We start from the raw sequence: 19,870 nt of genomic DNA, 5'->3' as shown, positions 1-19,870 counted from the left end.
CACACACACACACACACACACACACACACACACACACACACACACACGTGTAGGAGTGTGGCCCAGAGGGTGTGTGTCTGCACGTGATTGCAGCAGGGCCAGTAGGGGTGCTCTGGTGTGCTGGGGAGGACTGGACCTTCCTTTTATCAGTTTCCACATTCCAGAGTCAGCCGGGCTGCTTTCCCCAAGCCCTCAGCCTGCTGTCCAGGCCGCAGGCCTCCCCCGCTTTTCCTCATTCCAGTCTCCCTGGGTGTGAGGAGGCTTCTTCAGGCCACCTCGGTTTGAGGGGGTGGGGGTGGGCAAAAGGCCAGTTCTTCAAGGTTGGGGACGGCTCCCCCCCAACTCCTCCTGGGGAATGCAATAAGACTCTGACATTCCTGCAGGCTGCCTAAGAGACTTCAGTAAGGAGGGAGCTGGCTTGTACTGGGGGAGCTGGGGCGGGGTGGGAGCCTTGCTGGCCCTCAGGCTCAGTCACTGGTCAATAGTGACAACTGTGGGGCAGAGTTGTGGTTCAGTGACCAGTTCATAGACCCCAGAAGGGACTGCTTCTGCCCTACAAGGCTGAGTGACTTGTAAAACAACGGCATGCTGATGTGAATAGGGAAAAAGACCCCATCTGTGGCCATTCCCTTCTGTGCCTGGGAAGCTTGGGGTAGCTGGCTTTCTGTAGTGACTAAGGTATTCTGGAAGGTGCAGGGTTAATTGCAGGGTTATAGCTTATTCAGTGGGCGCCAGGCTCCGGGCAGGGGCAGGGTAGGAGGAGGCGGAGCCCTAGTGGCATCACACCTGCTACGCGTGCTGACGGTGTCATTCTGCTCCCCACTTCTGGTTGGGCCACAGCCACCACATAGCTCCTGGGGCCACAGGTGTTCTTGCCCAACAGGTGGCACCTCTCCTACGATGGCACAGCCTGCCACCCCAAGGGCTCACTTGAGCCAGAGGCTGATCTTAGTCACTCATCTATCTGCCTTGGCTGACAGGTCTGACAGCAGTCAGGTCACCCACAGGGGCACTGAAGACGCCCACCTGGGTGGAGACAGGCCACCCTGGCCACACCCACTCCAAGATCCAGAGCCTTTCTTGGACAAACAGAGTAGTTAGGTTGATATCCTCATTGTCCTTTTTGCAGTTTCTCTAGCTGTGCAGAAGACCCAATAGAGGACTTAAAATATAGCTGCCTGGCTCTTCCCAGCAGGAATGCTAATTAAAAAAAAATAATAATAACGTAGCCTAGGGAATTGAGGTTTTAAAGAGTGCTTTCTAGGTGACCCTAACCTGCAGCTCAGATCCTAACCAAACCCTTTGAGTTATAGGCAGAGATGGAAGCCAGGAGAGAGCAGGAATTGGGGTGAGGTCACAAAGCAGAATGATCAGAACTGGCTTGGGATCCCCTAACTTAATCACCAGCCTGGGCTCTGCCTCCTGCCCAACTTTTTTTGAGAACCTATAATAGAGACCCTTGACCCATCTTCTCTGTTGGGCCAGGACTGCTGTATTCTAGAGAGGGGAGATGGGATGGACCAAACCAGGGCCCAGAATTGCCTCGGACACGTCAGCGAAACTGGAGCCAGCCATTCTGGCCGCCGGCACAGTCCCGCCTGCGGGAGGGGGCTGGGGGTGTGTTGGCAGCCTCCTGGGGCTGGGCTGCTGCCAGGCCTGGCAAGCAAAGTAGAGCCCATTCGGTGCAGCACCAGGAGACAGAGGCTTGGAGCCCAGAGCTGAGAGTCAGGCCTTGCAGAGCCTAACTGTACCTACCCTTAAGAAGTGTGCAAAGAAGGAGTGGGCTCTGAATTGTCCCCTCCACCTCGCTGGGCACATGGCCTGCCTCAGCCCCAGGGAGAAGCACCAGCTCCAGGCCTGATGTGCTCACCAAATGCCTGGGTTCTACCCCACCCACTCTCCCGTCCCTGACTGACCTCAGGCATGTATATGGGTGGGTGCCCACAAGTGTGTCACACACTTGGGTGTGGAGGGCATTCTGGGACCTCAAAAACTGGATGACCAATGCCCTTAGTTGTCCTTACTCACAGAGCCCCTCCTGGAGGTCATGTGCTTCAGGAGGTTGGGCCAAAGGACAGCTTACTCCCACATTCCTTTATAAAACTAAGGACGCACCCCCATTTTTCCATTGCCTTAAGAGTGGAGGGATGCCCGCTCACGTGTCCTTAACCCGGACCTAGGGTCTCTAGTTAGCATGAAGGTGGTACAATTTCCACAGTGGGTCTTGCTTACAAGGAAGGCAGGGCTCCTGGCATATAAGTAATGCCTGTAGTGGCTAATCATGTTTACTGACCATTTGGCAAATGCTTTAGGAAGCAGGTGCTGTGACAGGCTCCATTAGATGCTAAGGTGGGGTTTGTGGTCTGGCTTAACAGCCAAACCTAAATACCTCATCCTGGCTCCTGGGTGCTGAGACAGCCAGGCCTATCTGCCTCTGCCCACCAGGCTGCGTAGAGTTAGACCAACATAGGTGAAGAATCTAGTAGGAGGAGGCGGCGGCCTGACCCTTCATTGTTGTTGCCCTCCTGACCCCTAAAGCTTGCTGCTCCAGAGCTCTCCCCATAGCTTTTACAAGGGATATGGTCACTTTGTAGCCCCACAAGGATCAGATATCAAAGCAGAGGCTGTGGTCCGTTCAGAGCCACTCTAATCAGCTGGAAGCACAGGGCAGTACAACTCTTGAGAAGCCACCCACCGACCTGTACATACACCAGGTACAAGGACTCAAACAAGCTAAATGCCTTCAGAACTTACTAAAAGAGCTCCCTCTTTGAGGCTGGGGAGGTGGCTTAGTGGTTGAGAGCACAGGCTGTTCTTCCAGAGGACCCAGAATTTGATTCCAAGTGCCCATTAGGAGACTCAAAACCACCAGTTCCAGGGAATACAGCAGCCTTTTCTGGCTTCCACAGGCACTGAACATATACACATGCAGACAAAAATGGCAAAACGACCTTAAACTTTACCTATTTAAAACCAATACCAAAACCAAACAAAACAAAACAGGAAGTCCGCAGGGCTGCCCACAAGAGCTCTGCATTTCTCAAAGATGAAACTCAGGCAAGAAGGGACTCAGGCTGGGTGTGGTGGCATACACCTTTTTTACTCCCAGTTCTTTGGAGACTGAGGTAGGAGGATCTCTGGGAGTTCAAGGCCAGCTTGGTCTATATAGTAATTGCAGTGACACTCAACCTGAACTCAGGCCTGTCTCCTGCTGTGCTATAACTGCCTCACTTTTTTCCACCATGGTTAGCTTCTGCCCTCTCCAGATTCCCCTCAAGGACTGCCCACATACGAGCCATGAAAGGCTTCCCTAGCCAATAGACTGTATCTTGCAAACTGAAGTTTTCCAAAGCTCTAGAACCATCTTTTGCCTCAGTCTCCCCTTGCTGGGAGATGTGAAGCCAGGGGTCAGGCAAAGAAACTTAACATGAATCTTAAGAGGAATGGGAATTGGATTAGCTTATTACCTGTATGGTCTTTTTGGCTTATGACCCGGGTCACTCCTGAGTTAACTCACCTCCCTCTCCTACCAACTTGTATGGCCACTCCATAGCTTCCAACCTGCCAGCCAAGTGGCGATCCTAAGGTCAAACACTCCTACATATCCTTCCCCCCTTAACTGCTAGGAGAAAGTATAGTTGGTCCCCTTTGTGGAGAGTAAGGAGCACCTCCCAAGCACACTATTCAGCCCTAAGGTGGCGAGGATACACAGAAGAAAGTAAAGAACTAAGTATGACGCTGCCAGTGGAGGCCTCACACAGAGCCGCCTGCCTAGAATGAGCTCTTAACCATTGGCCTTAAACAAGACCCATGGGGAGATGAATCAGCCATGTGGCCAGGCTAGCCACGTGCAGGGACCCCTTCAGCCTGACCTTGGCCTCACAGGAGTAGACTGATTGAGGAGGCGGTTTCTCACCTCCTACATGGCTGTGACGTGTGGACGGAGGTCATTTGAAGCCGCTATCTGGAAGCCGACTACCCGACTACCCCGAGTCAAGGTGGCTGGAAACAGTCCTATGGGGTAAGGGAGTTAGGGGGGCAGCTAACAGTTTTAGGTCACTAAATGCAGAGCCCCGTGGTGCTGGTAGAATCAGAGACACTTGAGGCCTCAGGGTTCTGATACTTTTCTCAGTTGATTCTCAGTGTGAGCCTCTACCTCAGTGCTCCTTCAGCAGAGAGGCACTGCACAGGCTCTGCAGATAAAGGAGCAAAGGTAGACAAGATCTCTGCCTATGGGAGTTCCTAGCATGTCTATGGAGTGGGCCAGCCAGGGGTGGGGAAAGCGCCAAACTGTTCATCAGCAGGCTGCTCTTGTCGATGCAGAGTAACAGAAGAGAAGGGGCTTTTGGCGGTACGGAGGGGTCGAACACTTCCTTGACAAAAGGACACTGCGGGCAGATGGGACTGTGAGCTTAACCTGGGTAACAAGGCCTTTTCTTTCACTTAGAGCTGGCGTAAGGCCCCAGGCATTTAACTCACCTGTCTTAGGACCCATTCTGTCTTCTTCCCTTTCACACACCAGGGGCCCTTGTGCTTTGGAAAAGGGGAATCCACAGATGGGATGGTGGTAAAGGCAGGCTGGGTGAGGGTCTTGTTACCTGTTGTGGCCACACGTGGGGGAAGGGAGGCCCTAGCTCTAGTACAAAAGGCCCTTGTGTGAACAGCAGGTGCCTGGAATGGGAGGGCATTGTCAGCCATTAGGCAGGACTGCCAGCCCAGGGGCATGCTGGCACACCATGCAAGGCTCAGGCCTCTGGAGCACCCAGGGTGAGGACTGTGCCTGGGTGTGGCCCTCAGGCTGTCCTAGGAGCCTGAGTGAAATGAGCAAGCTGTTGACCTCTGTCATGTAGGATAAGAGTGGGAGCCCAACCTTCATGGCTTGTTATGACATGGAGCCCTGAAAGGCACAGACCCTGCCCCAGGGGCAGACCCTCTCAAGCTGGCTATACTCAAGCCCTGGGTTCCAGCTCATACTCACTGGCACCTCCGAAAGCCCCTTCTCTGTTACTCTGGAGTAACAAAAGAAGCTCCCATCTAAGCTGGCTGCCGAGGGAACTAAGGCAGCGGTGTGCTGAGCAAGTGCTGCCACGTGGGAAGAATGGGGCACTGTCACTTCTCGGGGACAAAGCTATTCCTTGTTCTAGGGTCCAGCCTAAAGCAGAACCCTCAAAAACTGAGGAGTTGGCCTGATGTACTTATCCAGTCTGGCATTGTCACAGGCCACCATAAGAGGTGAGGACAAAGGTTTTTCCCTCACCTGAGCCACAGGGTTCCTCGTTTTTAGTTCATGCTTTGATGACAGGGGGCTGAAAAGGGAAGTTTCAATTTATCCAGCCACCCCTCCCCTAGACAAGGGGCACCTGCCAAGCCAGAGCTGCCAGCCAGCCTCTACCCCTCCTCTAGAAACCTCACCACTGGCCACATCCTGGTGGCCCATGGCCCCCATCCTGGGCAGGTCTGACAGCACAAGTGGAAAAACACAGATCCCATAGTTTCCATGAGAAGTTTTCCTGCTGCGGTCTCTCCTCCCTCAGAGGAGGGAGGGACATGAGAGTGTGTTGCAGGGCCAGTGGCCCCAACAGCCAGCTTCTCTGCTTACGCGCCCGGGCCAACTGCCCATCCTGTCTCTCCAGACTCTGCAGGGAGGGGCTTCAGGACCCATAATTCTCCTTCCCTGTCCTTGCAGCCAGATAGAGGGGCTGGCCTTGGCTAGGACAAGAAGTCCAGGGTTCAGGGAAAACTGTGTTGTCACTGAGATGTTGCCTGTGCTGTTGGTCCTTGAGCTAGCCAGCCTCTACATGTATCAGCCTGTAGGATGCTCATTCATGACATCCAACACTGTAATGATAAGATCACATAGAAAGGGATGACAGACATGGGACAGAAACCAGCCAGGGCGCTAGGGACCTGACTCACCGCTCTGGGCTCTGCTGCACCTGAGAGTGGGGAGTGAAGAGTTCTCCGGCCTTTCTGATGTGGCTGCCGTCAGCCCTGACTCACCGCTTTTTGCTCTTAGGAACAGAAGATGCCCTCCAGGAGTTGCCTGCCACCTCTCCTGCTGTTGCTCCTGCTGCTCCTGAGGTCTGGGGTCCAAGGCTGCCCATCAGGCTGCCAGTGCAACCAGCCACAGATAGTCTTCTGTACCGCCCGCCAGGCACCCACGGTTCCCCGAGACGTGCCACCTGACACAGTGGGCCTCTATATCTTCGAGAACGGCATCACTACACTTGATGTGGGCTGTTTTGCTGCCCTTCCAAGCCTGCAGCTCCTGGACTTGTCACAGAACCAGATCACTAGCCTGCCTGGTGGCATTTTTCAGCCACTTGTTAACCTCAGTAACCTGGACCTGACTGCCAACAAACTGCAAGAGATCTCCAATGAGACTTTCCACGGCCTGCGACGCCTTGAGCGCCTCTACCTGGGCAAGAACCGCATTCGCCACATCCAGACTGGTGCCTTTGATGCACTTGACCACCTTCTGGAGCTCAAGCTGCAGGACAATGAGCTCCGGGTGCTGCCTGCACTGCACTTGCCCCGCCTGCTGCTGCTGGACCTCAGCTACAACAGTATCCCGACCCTGGAAGCCGGAGTGCTGGATACTGCCAATGTAGAGGCATTGAGGTTGGCTGGCCTGGGGCTGCGGCGGCTAGATGAGGGGCTTTTCGGCCGCCTGCGCAACCTCCATGACCTGGATGTTTCTGACAACCAGTTGGAGCACATGCCATCTGTGATCCAAGGCTTGCGTGGCCTGACACGCCTGCGGCTAGCTGGCAACACCCGCATTGCCCATATACGGCCAGAGGACCTGGCTGGCCTGACAGCCCTGCAGGAACTGGACGTGAGCAACCTGAGCCTACAGGCCCTGCCCAGTGACCTCTCAAGTCTCTTTCCCCGCCTGCGCCTCCTAGCAGCTGCCAGAAACCCCTTCAATTGCTTGTGCCCCTTGAGCTGGTTTGGGCCTTGGGTGCGTGAGAACCATGTTGTGCTGGCCAGCCCTGAGGAGACACGTTGTCACTTCCCACCCAAGAATGCTGGCCGACTGCTCCTGGATCTGGACTATGCAGATTTTGGCTGCCCAGTCACCACCACCACAGCCACAGTACCTACCATAAAGCCAACTATCAAAGAGCCCACCCCTTCGACTTCTAGCCAAGCCCCCACGTGGCCCAGCATCACAGAGCCAACTACCCAGGCCTCCACCCCACCATCCACGGCCCCACCAACCGTGAAGCCTGCTCCTCAGCCCCAGGACTGTCCAGCATCCACCTGCCTGAACGGTGGTACCTGCCGTGTAGGGGCAGGACACCACTGGGAGTGCTTGTGCCCAGAGGGCTTCATTGGCCTGTACTGTGAGAGTCCAGTGGGGCAAGGGATGAAACCCAGCTCCATACCGGACACTCCAAGGCCCTCCCGGCCCCTGCCTCTCAGCATTGAGCCAGTGAGCCCCACCTCCTTGCGTGTGGAGCTGCAGCGTTACTTACAGGGCAGCGCTGTGCAGCTCCGGAGCCTCCGCCTCACCTATCGTAACCTGTCTGGCCCCGACAGGCGGCTGGTGACCTTACGACTCCCTGCTTCTCTTGCAGAGTACACAGTCACCCAGCTGCGGCCCAATGCCACCTATTCTATCTGTGTCACACCCCTGGGAGCTGGGCGGATACCTGAAGGTGAGGAGGCCTGTGGGGAGGCCAACACCCCCCAGGCAGTCCGCTCCAATCATGCCCCAGTCACCCAGGCCCGTGAGGGCAATCTGCCACTCCTCATTGCACCTGCCCTGGCTGCTGTACTCCTAGCTGTGTTGGCTGCTGCAGGAGCAGCCTACTGTGTACGGCGGGGGCGGGCAACGTCTACAGCTCAGGACAAAGGGCAGGTGGGAGCAGGGACTGGGCCCCTGGAACTAGAGGGGGTGAAAGCCCCCTTGGAGCCAAGCTCCAAGGCAACAGAGGGAGGTGGGGAGGCCCTGTCAGGTGGTCCTGAATGTGAGGTGCCCCTTATGGGCTACCCAGGGCCCAGCCTCCAGGGGGCCCTCCCTGCTAAGCACTACATCTAAGCCAGGAAAGAAAGAGCAGCCAGGGAGGGGTCCAGGCTTTCAGTCATCACCCTTCTGCTGCCACACAAAGAAGTTCTCAATATGCACCACAGTGCACATGCATGATGATACTGTGGACAGCAGCCAGTCTCTGACCCTCTCCGGGCTGGATCTCATCTGTGAGCTGCTTCAGCCCAAATGAACTATCACAGCCACCAGCATGTCCAGTACAGGCGCCTGCTGTCTTCTGCAGTGTGCAATCCTGGGGTGTGAGCCCTGCCATGTGCTGGTAACATGGCTAGGCATGTTTGGCTTCCCAAGCCATGGAATCTGGTAAACAGTGAAGGAATCCCCAGAAATAGTGGGGGGGGAAGGCACTAGGGCCGTGGCCGTGGCCCCAAAAGTGCAGGAACACTTGAAACTGGAAAGGAAGGTGCTCTGGGCACATGTGGATTTGCTTCTATTGTTTTGTTTTGTTCTTAATGTATTTATAAAAGATCTTTTCCCGTTTATGCTGGGAAAGTGTTTTTCAAATTCAGTGACAAGGACTTTGGTTTTTGTAAGACTATTGATGATATGAAGGCCTTTTGTAAGAAAATAAAAACTAAAATGAATTGCCTGTCTCTCTGTTTGGGCTTGGGGTACATGAGTTTTAAGTCACTGGTCACAGGTCAGGCATGGGCTTGGCAGGGTCCTGCCATTAGAATGTTCCAGCCACAGGTCCTGACCCATGTGTGGTAAGGCCTTCACCTGGGTGGGGCAGGAAAATGGACTCCTTAGGGCAGCTTACCCTAAGCTAGGCTGTCTTGGGCCAGCAGGAGCCATAGTGCTTATGTTTAACTTTGGTAGGGGCCCATAGCAAACACAGGACGCAGAGGGAGATCACACTCTTCTCGGGAGTTCTGAAGAGCAGTCTACCCCTGCCTTACCTAGAGAAGACAGCCTAGAGCTTCGTCATTCTAGAGCCTTGTAATGGCTGATTTTGGGACCAGGAAGCTTCCAGACTCTACCAGAGTCCTAGGCTAGCCAAGTATGTGGCTCCTTCCTGCTGTCTGCACTGCTCTGGCACAAGCCCTGCTGTAAAGGGCACTGGTGGGGGAAACATGGATCACCAAGGCAAGAAGCCCAGTGAACTGAAAGGGAAGGCCGAGATAGAACATTAACAGCAAGGAAGGGCCAAAGGACTGTCTGGCTCACAGCTGGTGCCAAGTTTGGTGGCCCTGGGTATTCCTTTACTTCTTGCCCTAGAGATGTGCCTATCAATTCTGGAACACCCAAAGGAGGGTTTTCTAGGAAAACTATAGGCTGTGGGGACAGCAAGACTAGATTCAAGGACAGCTGTGGCTTGGACTTGGTGTGGGCAGCTCTGAAAACTAATGGATGCACACCGTCTTTGCCTGTTAATCTTAGGGATGAGAGAAGAGTCGGGCCCTGGAGGAGTAGAAGGGCCCAGCAAAAGCAGAAGCCAGTCATTCACAGGCTCCACTGCCAATCAGTGTCTTTCTGTGGGTCATGCATGGTCCTGGTACCAAGTCTCACCCCTGAGGGGAAGGAGGAGGCCCAGCCAGGCCTGGGGAACAGGCACTGTGGTTTAGGGTGTTGATGTCAGCATCAAGTCAGACTCAGCCACATGAGGCTCTGGATTCAATTAGTGGCTGCTGAGGGCTCTGGAGGAGGGAGGAGGTGGACGGCGGGTCATGGGGGGCAGTAGGTGGTAGCATTAGGCCTGGGCAGGGGCCCTTTCTACTGAGGCTGCAGTGGTGGCGGCAGCAGCCCAGGTGGATTTCCTGTAGGCCTGGATTCTATTAGGACAGCAGGCGTGGTGAGCCTGCCCCTCTCGGCAGCCCCATCAAAGGGGCCTTTGTGGGCCTGCGGACCGCTGCTGAAGAATGGTGACTGCTGAATAAATGTTTTTGCTGCAAAGCAAACCTGGCCTAGAGGGAGGGATGGCACGGTGGGGTGGCAAGACCTAGAAAAAGGGGAGGAGTCCCCCAAGAAAAGTATCCAGATCATGCCACCCCCAGTGGGGACCGGGCCAAGATGCCAGTCTCCACTGAAGGTAATCCTACCAACTCAAGGCCAGATAGATGTGGGGAGGAGTGTGGGGTCTTCTCTCCAGAAGCACTGTTCCTTGGAGTTCTGTAAACTCACATTCCAAGCCTGACAGTCACCCTTAGAGAAGAGGAAAGGCATATCCTATGTGGCAAGCTGGGCGGGATCCTAACACCTACTTCCTGGTCTAGACAGAGGTGAGCAGCCACAGGGGAGGGCTTTCGCCCTGTTGCTATAAAGGGTAGGACCTGCCTACCCTTTACTTTTACTCACATGTTTATACCATCTTCAGTCACAGCCCTCTCTATACACCCAGGAGACAGGAATACATGAGACAGGCATGTCTCCTCATTTTCTGGTCCAAAGCTGCTCTTTGGTAGGAGCTTTGTAGAACCTCTTATTATCCTGTACCTCCCCTTAATGTTGAACCTGGGATCTGGCACACAAGAAATATTGGAAAGTCCCCTGGATGGCAGCCTGCGCCCGCCACATGGGCTGAGGAAGCCTGGCAACAGTCTGCCACTCTGCACTGTGGCAAGCATCCTTATAGACATTCCAAAATGACAAGGAGAGGGCAGAGATGGAAACCATGACAAACTCCCCTGGAAGAGGAGGGTGGGGAAGGGCATGTGCCTGACCCTTAAGCCCTGTAGCTCTTGTGAGCAAAACTGTTGTGCCTAAACCAAGATAGAAAATCTGTAACAGCGAGATCAAGGTGGCAAGGAGACACAGCTGCCAACCTCCCCCATACTGTGCCCAGAGTTGGGCACCAAGTACACTTTTCATCTTCAGTAATGGTGGGGGGATCTGCTTTACAGTAAACCTGCAAGGACGCAGGGACCTGCCACTTCTCTCAATAGCCTAGATACTGGCATGCACCAATGTCCACCAGCTTTGTGGAGGCTGGAGAGTCCTAGTTCTCTTGCCAAGGGTGTCAGCTTGCCAGGGCATAGGCCATGGCTTGGGGGCTGAGGGGAGGAATGCTGGCCTGGCGGCCCATCTGGGAGTAATTTGACAAATTCCAGTCCTTGTTGGTCCTTCGAGGCTATTCTTAACTGCTGTAATTACAGGGTCAGCCCTGGCCAGTGGCACCATGGGGTCTGGGCATGGTTAACTCTTCCAGGGGCCATCCTACAGCTAGGCAGAAGATGCCCTGTGGGGGACGGGATACTCAGCATCACTACCAGAGTGGAGCCTGATTGGCTGGAAGTGGTAGGTCAAGAGTAGCAGATTGATGGTGCCAGGCGTGCTTTCCAGCCACAGCACCTCTGCTGGAGGCCTGTAGGGAACAGTCACCTGGCTTGAGTAGGTTTGGAAGAGAAGATGCCAGGACAGTGCCAGGCCTGGGGTGGATACATAAGACAAACAGCGGTCATGCAGCCCCAAAGCCTAGTACCTCTATCTCCTCCAGGGAAGGGCCACCCTGATACCTTTCTTGAGATCTAGCCCCTGACCCTGAATATGCCTCGGCTTTGCCTTCTTCACTATGAAATAGATACTGTCAAGCCAGGCATAGTGGCATACTCGTTTAATCCCGGCACTCAGGAGGCAGAGGCTGGCGGCTCTCTGAGTTTGAGGCCAGCCTGGTCTACAGAGTGAGTTCCAGGACAGCCAGGGCTACACAGAGAAACCCAGTCTCAAAACAAGAATAAAAACAACAACAATAAACAAGTCTCCTGACCTCTCCCTGTGCATTAGAAGTTGGGATGTAGAGTCTCTTGTCTTCCTGACCATACCTTATCCTTTGAAGGCATAAAGAATACCATTTTCCCCTGCATTCCCTGATCCCTAATATGATGCTCTTGTTTCTGGGCCTCTGAGAAGCCCTTGTTCCTCTGTGAGTCAGAGCCTTCAGTTCTGAACTATTATAGAAAGAATAAGCTAGACAAGATAGCAAGGACCAGGGCCTTTTCTGGCTCTAGCATTCCCCAGTCAACCTACCCAGGGGTTCCTGGCCAGCCCTTCCATTAGTCGCAGCTGAGGCTTCAGAGCAGGAGTCCCTCCCTCCTTCCCCTGTAGCCATCCCTGGCAAAGTCTCTGAGCCTCTTGGAGCCCCTCCATCTCCTTAGCTATTCTTGATGCTCTCACAGATTGTATAGACTGTTTATCCTAAGTGCCAGCATGCTGGTGACTGGTTTATCAGCCATTGCAGACCAAGGCCATCTCTACACAAAGCCTGGATTCCACCAGGCATGACCATAAACTTTCTCCCATACTCTGGGAGGCAGGGATGAAGAATGAAGTATACATTACCCTCCTGTGCTCTCTGGGAACATGTGTGAGGTGGACTCATATGTGAGAGCAAACTTCTTAAATAAATCTCAGTGGACTCCACGCCTACATGTACCTGCTATACCTACTTGCAAACACAGTCACATGCCCTATCATAGCCATCGGTGTCTGTCTTTCTCCTACAACCTCAAATATCCTTGGGTCCTCAGCTCCATGAAAACATGCATAGCAAAATAAAGCCCATTCCTGCCATCTATACTCCCATGACACATTTTCAAGGTCACCCCCACCCTTAATTTAAAAACACACTTACATGAACCCCTAGGCAGTGATGTGTGCCCATGAAGAGGAGACTACTTTCCTGACAGAGCCCCAGGAGGACAGGATGTTGGTTCATTGGCCCATTTAAGACTGCCTCAGCACCCCCTACTGGTAAAGCTGGGGATCCTGGAGATCTGGGCCCAGGTGCAGCCAAGGCTCAGCATCTGCCACAATGTCAGGGGCCATCACCAGTGACCAGTCTGGACACCTTCTAGACTCTTACTCCCAGTTCCCAGCATGTCAAAGTTCCTACCCAGGTGAGGTGTCCAAGGCGATGGAAGTCAGGGCGCTGCTGAAGAGGCGGGTGTCCCAGAGCTTCACTTCTCGCTCACGCATCTGTGAGGGATCCAGGGAAAGGCTCAGTGGAATCTACCTGCTCCTGGAACCTAATGCCTGAGGGTGCAGCCTGGCACCTGCCCTAGAGCAGAAGGGAGTCATGACAGGGAGGCAGAGTTTGGGTTTTCATGTCCTGCCCTGCCCCTTTAAGAACTTTTAGGTGACAAGGGACAAGGGGCGTTTCCCTCCATGGACTCTGGTCCCTATGGGGCTATCATGGCTCCCGGGGTCAAGCTTAGCTACTGCAAATGGAATCTGCCAGTTTTCTAAAGCCCTCAGTTCCCTGGGGCCCTGAGACCCAGCTGCACAGCCAGGCCGTATATGGATAGGCCTGTAACTGGCTGTCTGCACCCCACCTCCCAGTGACCTCACCCAACCTTCTTGAAGCAAGAGCCTAAAGGACTAGGTAAGTCCCTGGCTGGCAGTGCCATGGATGCTGGAGGAACCACTACCTGGTTGAATCCAGTGGACACAAGGTGCTCCTGAACGCCTGTCCATGCCAGCCTGGTGTCTCTGTTGTTCTCATGGGCCAGTGTGCTCTGCAGGAGAGAAGAGACAGCACTGAGCCACCAGGGCCCCCTGCTGGGGACAAGGATAGCTCGAGGAACCAGAAGCTGGGACGTTCTGTGCCCACTTGTTTGAGCACCCACAGTGAACAGAAGTCCTGAAGGCCACATGTATCATAGGAAGAGCCCTGCCTCCACCTTTGAGGGCATCTCTGCATGCAGGGGACGCCAGGCTCAGGTTCATTCTCCCCCCTCCTGACATGGCTGGTGAGGCAGGGCCAAAGCCAGCAGTACTTTTCTCACCTCTGTCCATGCCCTGTGAAAGCTGACCGTTGAGGGTCCTCATTTAGAGCTGTATGGACTGGGGGAATGCACACCCTCTGAAGAGCTCTTTCTTCTCACTTGTAAATGAGGCTTCCAGTACCCATGCCACCCACTCATGGGAGCTGCCCGGAGGATCAACTGAGAGTGCAAATAGAAGGACTGGGCCTTGAGAAAAGCCCCGTGCAAATCACAGGATTAGAAGGATTACTGCTGCCTCCTGTCACTGCCAGCAGGCCAGAGGGAGGGCCTGGGGCCAAACTCTGGGCAACATCCTAGAGAGGGTAAAGCAGTGCCCCTGGTGGTCCTTCAGGGGTGTTAGAGCATCTGACAGACAGGAAGGCTGGAGGCTCCAAGAAAGGAAAAAGAAGTTCACATAGCAGGCGGAGCAAATGTCCCTGTTCCCCTTGGGCCCTGGCAGGAGGGAGTCCAGGGGCCAGAGGAAATGCAAACAGCTCTCTCCCAGTCACCCTGGCCCCTGGAGCCTGAGACAAGGACCCTGTTACCAAAAATAGCTCACCCCAAATGTGGCCAGCCTCCTCCAAACTTCCCACGATCTCCTCCTTGGGAATGAATGAGAGAGGGAAGCATCTTGGAGAAGCTGGCCCAGGGGCCCCTCCCCAGCACATGGAGGCTGACCCCAGCGTGGGAGACCACTGGAAATGCTCCGCCTGTCCTTCAAGGGGCTTTTCTCACTGTTCCCTTTACACCCAGCGACAGTGGCACAGGAAGTTGGAGTTGGAGCCTGAGAACTACGGCCCAGTCCTTCTCTCTCCACGGTAAGAGGGGCTGTGGAGTCAGGATGAGGGTCAAGCTATTGGCCAGCCCCACCTCTGACACACTTTTATGGGCCAGCAGTGTCATTTGAGCTCTTGTTCCTTTACTAGTGTGCAATATCCTCTGTGAAGGTAGAAAACTAGATGCTTCATAACCGGTCTGCATTTCACTTGCTCATTCATAGTCAACAAACACTTGGGGCTTGCCGTGGGTCAAGAGCTGTGCTAGGAGGCAACAGTGGGGCAGGACAAGTTTCAAAGACCAGGAATATGGTTGCTCATTCTTTCTTTCATAATGTGAATTTGCTGTTAGGAGCTGGAGACACAGGAGAACAAAGCAGGTAAGGTTCGCAAGTCTGTGGAACATTTACACATCAGGAGGCCAACCAGACTGAACAGGAATAACTTCACTGCAGTTACCATTAAGGGCCACAAAGGACCAAAATGAGGTTATAAGAGGAGGCCAAAGCAGATTGCCTTGGTGAAGACCCAGCCTTGTCTCCACTGCTCCTTCCCTGGATGAGCTGTGCCTCATCTATGAGAAGCACAATGAGCCAGGCACGGTGGCACACACCTGTAGTCCCAGTACTCAGGAGGCAGAGGCAGGCTGATCTCTGCGAGTCTGAGGATAGCCTGGCCTACAAAGGTACACAGAGAAACCCTGTCGGGGGTGGGGAGAGAAAAGCACCATCTTCCCAACAACATCTATTATAAGCACTAAGTGTTAAAATCTGCTAAATGCTCAGCACTGTACTGTGTTTTGCTGGTTGTTGTTTTTTTTTTTTTTTTTTTTTTTTTTTGGTGAGGGGATGTTTTTCTAAGACTGAGTCCTGACATGTAGTCTAGGTTGGTCTTGAACACCTGGTTTTCTGCGTCAGCCTCCTAAGTGCTGGACTTGCATGTTTACAAATGTGGTGCATATTCAGCTGCAAATGTGTATTTTACAAGGTAACAGGGCACAGAATGTAACTGAAAACACTCTAAGGTCACATTTTTTTATCTGAGCTAGAATGAAGAATCTACACAGAGCGTTAGCTCTACAGAGGGACTGGAAGCACCGAGACCCACAAAGCTGCAGGCAGAGCGGAGGGAGCTCAGCTGCTGGAGTCTCCGCCACTGACAGGCTCAGCAGGTCCATAGGAGCCAAGGCGGTAGTTTGCTTCAACATAATCAGTAGTTGGTGTTGGTTCAAACTTCGGGAGTCTGACCCTAAGAAGTTTATTTTAGGCATATTTAAGCACAGCACAATTTGGTGAAAACTTTCCTCTTGATAATTAACTCAATCCTGTGTGCACAGTAAAGTTTAAGACATGACTCCTCAAAATTATTTTTTAAGCACATGTGACACCTTCCATAAAGATGGGTTCTATAGACTAACAAGCTCATAAGGGTCTGGGGTGTGGTCTTAGCTGCACAGACAGTGCAGATGCCACTAGGCTGGTAACCACATCTGCTCCCAGACTTCTGGGCGGATAAACAGGCCATGCCTCCTTCCCTTCGAAGGGACTACCCTGTGTGTTTAACATTCCTGACTTCTGGGGCTGGAGAGGTGGTTCAGCAGTTAAGGCCATTGAGTCCTCTTCCAGGGGACCCAGGTTCAATTCCCAGCACCCACATGGCAGCTCACGACTGTCTGAAACTCCAAGATCTGACATTCTCACATAGATATAAATGCAGGCCAATGCACATAAATAAAGGTAAATAAACTTAAGGAAAAAAAAAAAAACATTTGTGATTCCCCTAGTGCTTATCTGTGAGCACAAGAACCCTGTAGCTCCCACGGGCTGAGGATGGTTGCCACTGGCAGTTTTCCATGCAGAGCTATAGACTGGAATAGAATACACTTTGGTCCATATCTTCAACCTTCTCATTCACATATGGAGAAGGCAGGGGCCTAAACAGCCAAAGCTGTCTGCCTCGATTGCCCATAATACAGCTGTAGGCTCCTAAAGTTCCTAAGCCCTATGAGCTAGGACCCATTATCATGAGGGGGTCCTGTGACTCATAGGTGATAGACTCATCGTTGGAAGGTGGAAGTGGCCAGTGGAGCTGGCCACACTCTTCCCAGACTCCTAATAAAGCCCCTCCGGGGGCACCTCCTGCCCCAGCACTAGTTGCCCTCTGTGGTTTCCAGCAAACTTCCAAGGCTGGCCTACACAATAGCATCACTGAGCACTGATATTCATGGCCCCTGACAATTCTCCTCATATCTGGCCTGGGGAGAACAGGAATGGCAGTGGACCAGCAGCCTCAGCCCTGCCACAACCAGGGGGCAGTGACACATTTACATTTCAGCTGAGGTGTGGTGACAGCACCTTTCCAGCACCATGGCAACACTTCCTGTGTAGGGGAGGGAACTCTAAACCCCTTTCTAGGGTTAAGGGAACTTCTGCAGAGATGTGCAATCTCCTAAGCAGCTACAACTACCAGGAGATACCTATTTGGCTCTTGGTTCCCTCTCCTTCCCCCTATCTCTCTGTGAAATAGGGAATCACACAGCCATGATGACAGACGACCCAGGTTTGGTTCCCAGAACCCACATAGCAGCTTAAAAACCATCCCTAATTCCAGGCCCACTTACATATATGCAGATAAAACATTCACACACACACACACAAATACTTAAAAAAAAAAAAAGAGAGAGAGAAGATTTACTGCTTCTCTGGATTAGCAATGGCTTCAGGACCTTGCTTGCCCTCATCCTAGGCTCATCCTAGAGGTGATTAGAGAGACTGAGCCTGGGAGCTCTGTTCCTCTACTGGATCCTAGGCCAATGACAGTTGCTTAGGCTAAAACAGAGGTTCACTTGAGTCTGGGCAACACAGCAAGAATCTCCATCTCAAAAAAAAAAAAAAAAAAAAAAAGGTAAAGGCGGGAAGATCAGAGAGTGGTTCAAGGCTAGACTCAGCTATGTAGTAAGTTCAAAACAAGCTTAAGTCACATGAGGCCCTGTCTCAAAATCAAAACCATCCTGGTAGTGTTTTCTTTAATCAGAGCATTTGGGAGGCAGAGGTGGATGGATCTCTGTAAGTTCAAGGCCAACCTGGTCACAGAGCCAGTTCCAGGACAGCCAGAGCTACACAGAGAAACCCTGTCTCAAAAAAATTAAAGCAAAGTAAGGGTATAAAATATAGTAAGGAGTCACCCAAGGGTCACTTGCTCCAAGACCAAGTGCCTAGAGGGATAGGCCAAGGTTGACAGTGGAGAGAGTACAATTCTGGAGGTATGTGTGGCCTCTAGTCTCCGGGACAGTGGGGTTCGGATGAGGAGAGGCCCAGAACGGGCACAGGTAGGATGCAGGGCAGTACACTTCACCCCACCCCCACCTTGATTCCTGCTAGACAGGAAGGGGGAACTCAGAGAAAGAAAGCACTTTCAGGAGTCTCTCTGAGCTGGCCTCTTAGCTCACACCACCCTGGCCGCCAGCCGTGGTTTTCCTAATAGAATCCAGGTGTGGGCCAGATGCCCTGGGCGGAAGTTGAGGGGGAAGCAGGGACGGGTGGAGGGCAGCATTCCAGGCCTGCTGCTGCCCCCGCATTGCGTAGAGCCTCAGAGCCAAGCACAGGCACCATCCCAGCGGCCAGTGGAGCTGCCCACGCTCTTCCCAGATCTCCTGGCTAAAGCCCCTCCAGGGGGCTCCTCCAGCCCCCCTCCCCGCCCCGATCCTCAATGACTGTCTGTACTCTTCAATAACTCGGAGTCCCTTGGCTAGCAGCCACACCAGCTCCACCTCAGCCTTACTCACAGACCACCTCTGTGGGGTGTGAGGGAGGCGTAGGAGGGAAGGAAAGGGAGGGGGGCAGCGATGGGGGAGAAGGCAGGCTGGAAAGAGGCCCCTGCAAAGGGGAATGGAGAAAGAAACGCTAAAGGATTTGGCCCAGTGTGGTGCCCAGTAGGCATGAGTGCAGGTGTTTTATGTAGTGTTCTCAGAACCCTGGGCAAGGAACCCTGAAGGGGTTTCTATCTCACCTTATAGGAGATATGGGAAACTCTAGGCAAAGGCTTGGAGGTCTGAGAAAGCCTACCACGAAAAGCCTACTATTCACAGCCACTCAACCTGAGATTCAAATGATCCCGTGAGATGAGATCAGCAGCCTCTCCAGGGACACAAGGCTAAGGAGTGGTCAACTCTGCTCTCAGTTCTCCTATCAGATGGGGCCTCTTTTCAGTCCTCAACCCGACAGAGTAGAACTATCTGTTTAGGCCAAAGAGAGCATAATGTACCATGTGAATAGATTTTGGAGGATGAAGAGGTGCCCAGGCTACCCTTCACTTCCTGTGGGGAACCAGATCTCAAAATGGGAGGACTATTGTGATGGAATAGGTCTTTACCCCGCTGGGGGAAAAAGCTTCTAGTTCTTTTAAGAAATACAAATTTGTCAAGCAGTGGTGGTGCACACCTTTAATCCCAGTACTCAGGAGGCAGAGGCAGATAGATCTCAGTGAGTTCAAGGCCAGCCTGGTCTACAGAGTAAGTTCCAGGACAGCCAAGGCTATGCAAAAAATCCTGTCTCAGAAAAAGGAAAGAAAGGAAGGAAGGAAGGAAGGAAGGAAGGAAGGAAGGAAGGAAGGAAGGAAGGAAGGAAGGAAGGAAGAGAGACAGACAATTTCCTGAGGCTGAAGAGATGGCTCAGCTATAAGAGTACTGGCTACTGTCTAGAGGACTCCACAGGGGTTTGACTCCCAGCACCTACATGATGGCTCACAACTCTGAACTTCAAATTTCAGAGGATCTGATACCCTCTTTTGGCCTAACAAGGGTACCAGGAATGCACGTGGTATCACAGATATACATGCAAAATGGTTATACCCATGAAATAAAAGTATGAGTGTTGTTTTTTTAGTTTATTTAATTTTTTTTTCCTAAAAAGAAAAAAGAAAAAAGGCCAGGCGTGGTGGTGCACACATTTAATCCCAGCATTTGGAAAACAGAGGTAGGCAGATCTCTGTGAGTTCGAGGCCAGCCTGGTCAGGGCTACACAGAGAAACCCTGTCTTGAAAAACAAACAAACAAAACAACAAAAGAAATTCTAGGGTTAGAGATGGCTCAGGGGTTAAATGTGTATGATGCTCTTACACGGGACCCAAGTTTGGTTCACAGCACCCATTTTAGGCAGCTCAAACTGTCTGTAACTCCAGCTCCAGGGGATCCAATGTCTCTGACCTCTGCAGGCATCTGCACGCACATAGCAAACCCTTACCCAGACACATGTGCAGACACATAATTCAGAATAATAAAAGTTGGGGCTGGAGAGATGGCTCAGTGGCTAAGAGCACGAGCTGCTCTTGTAGAGGACCAG

General features: G+C 52.8%; 2 protein-coding genes across 2 annotated transcripts in view; one reads left to right on the top strand and one right to left on the bottom strand.

The window, feature by feature from the left end:
- The window catches only part of Vasn (vasorin), a 10,706-nt gene extending 2,065 nt beyond the window's left edge, over positions 1-8,641 (top strand). Inside the window, exon 2 of the mRNA XM_055604695.1 lies at positions 6,017-8,641. Coding sequence (XP_055460670.1) covers positions 6,026-8,047 — 2,022 coding nt within the window. The 5' untranslated portion in view covers positions 6,017-6,025 and the 3' untranslated portion in view covers positions 8,048-8,641. The remainder of the gene's footprint in view (positions 1-6,016) is intronic.
- Coro7 (coronin 7) overlaps positions 1-19,870 on the bottom strand; it is a 54,964-nt gene that overhangs the window by 14,865 nt on the left and 20,229 nt on the right. The window contains exons 8-9 of the mRNA XM_055604694.1: positions 13,420-13,506; positions 12,885-12,967 (exon numbers count right to left, since the gene is read on the bottom strand). Coding sequence (XP_055460669.1) covers positions 12,885-12,967; positions 13,420-13,506 — 170 coding nt within the window. The remainder of the gene's footprint in view (positions 1-12,884; positions 12,968-13,419; positions 13,507-19,870) is intronic.

This window comes from Psammomys obesus, unplaced genomic scaffold (assembly GCF_907164565.1).
Source record: "Psammomys obesus unplaced genomic scaffold, mPsaObe1.curated_primary_1811, whole genome shotgun sequence".
Taxonomy (NCBI): domain Eukaryota; kingdom Metazoa; phylum Chordata; class Mammalia; order Rodentia; family Muridae; genus Psammomys; species Psammomys obesus.
The sequence above is the reverse complement of the archived record's forward strand: the minus strand, read 5'-3'. Positions and strand labels throughout refer to the sequence as shown.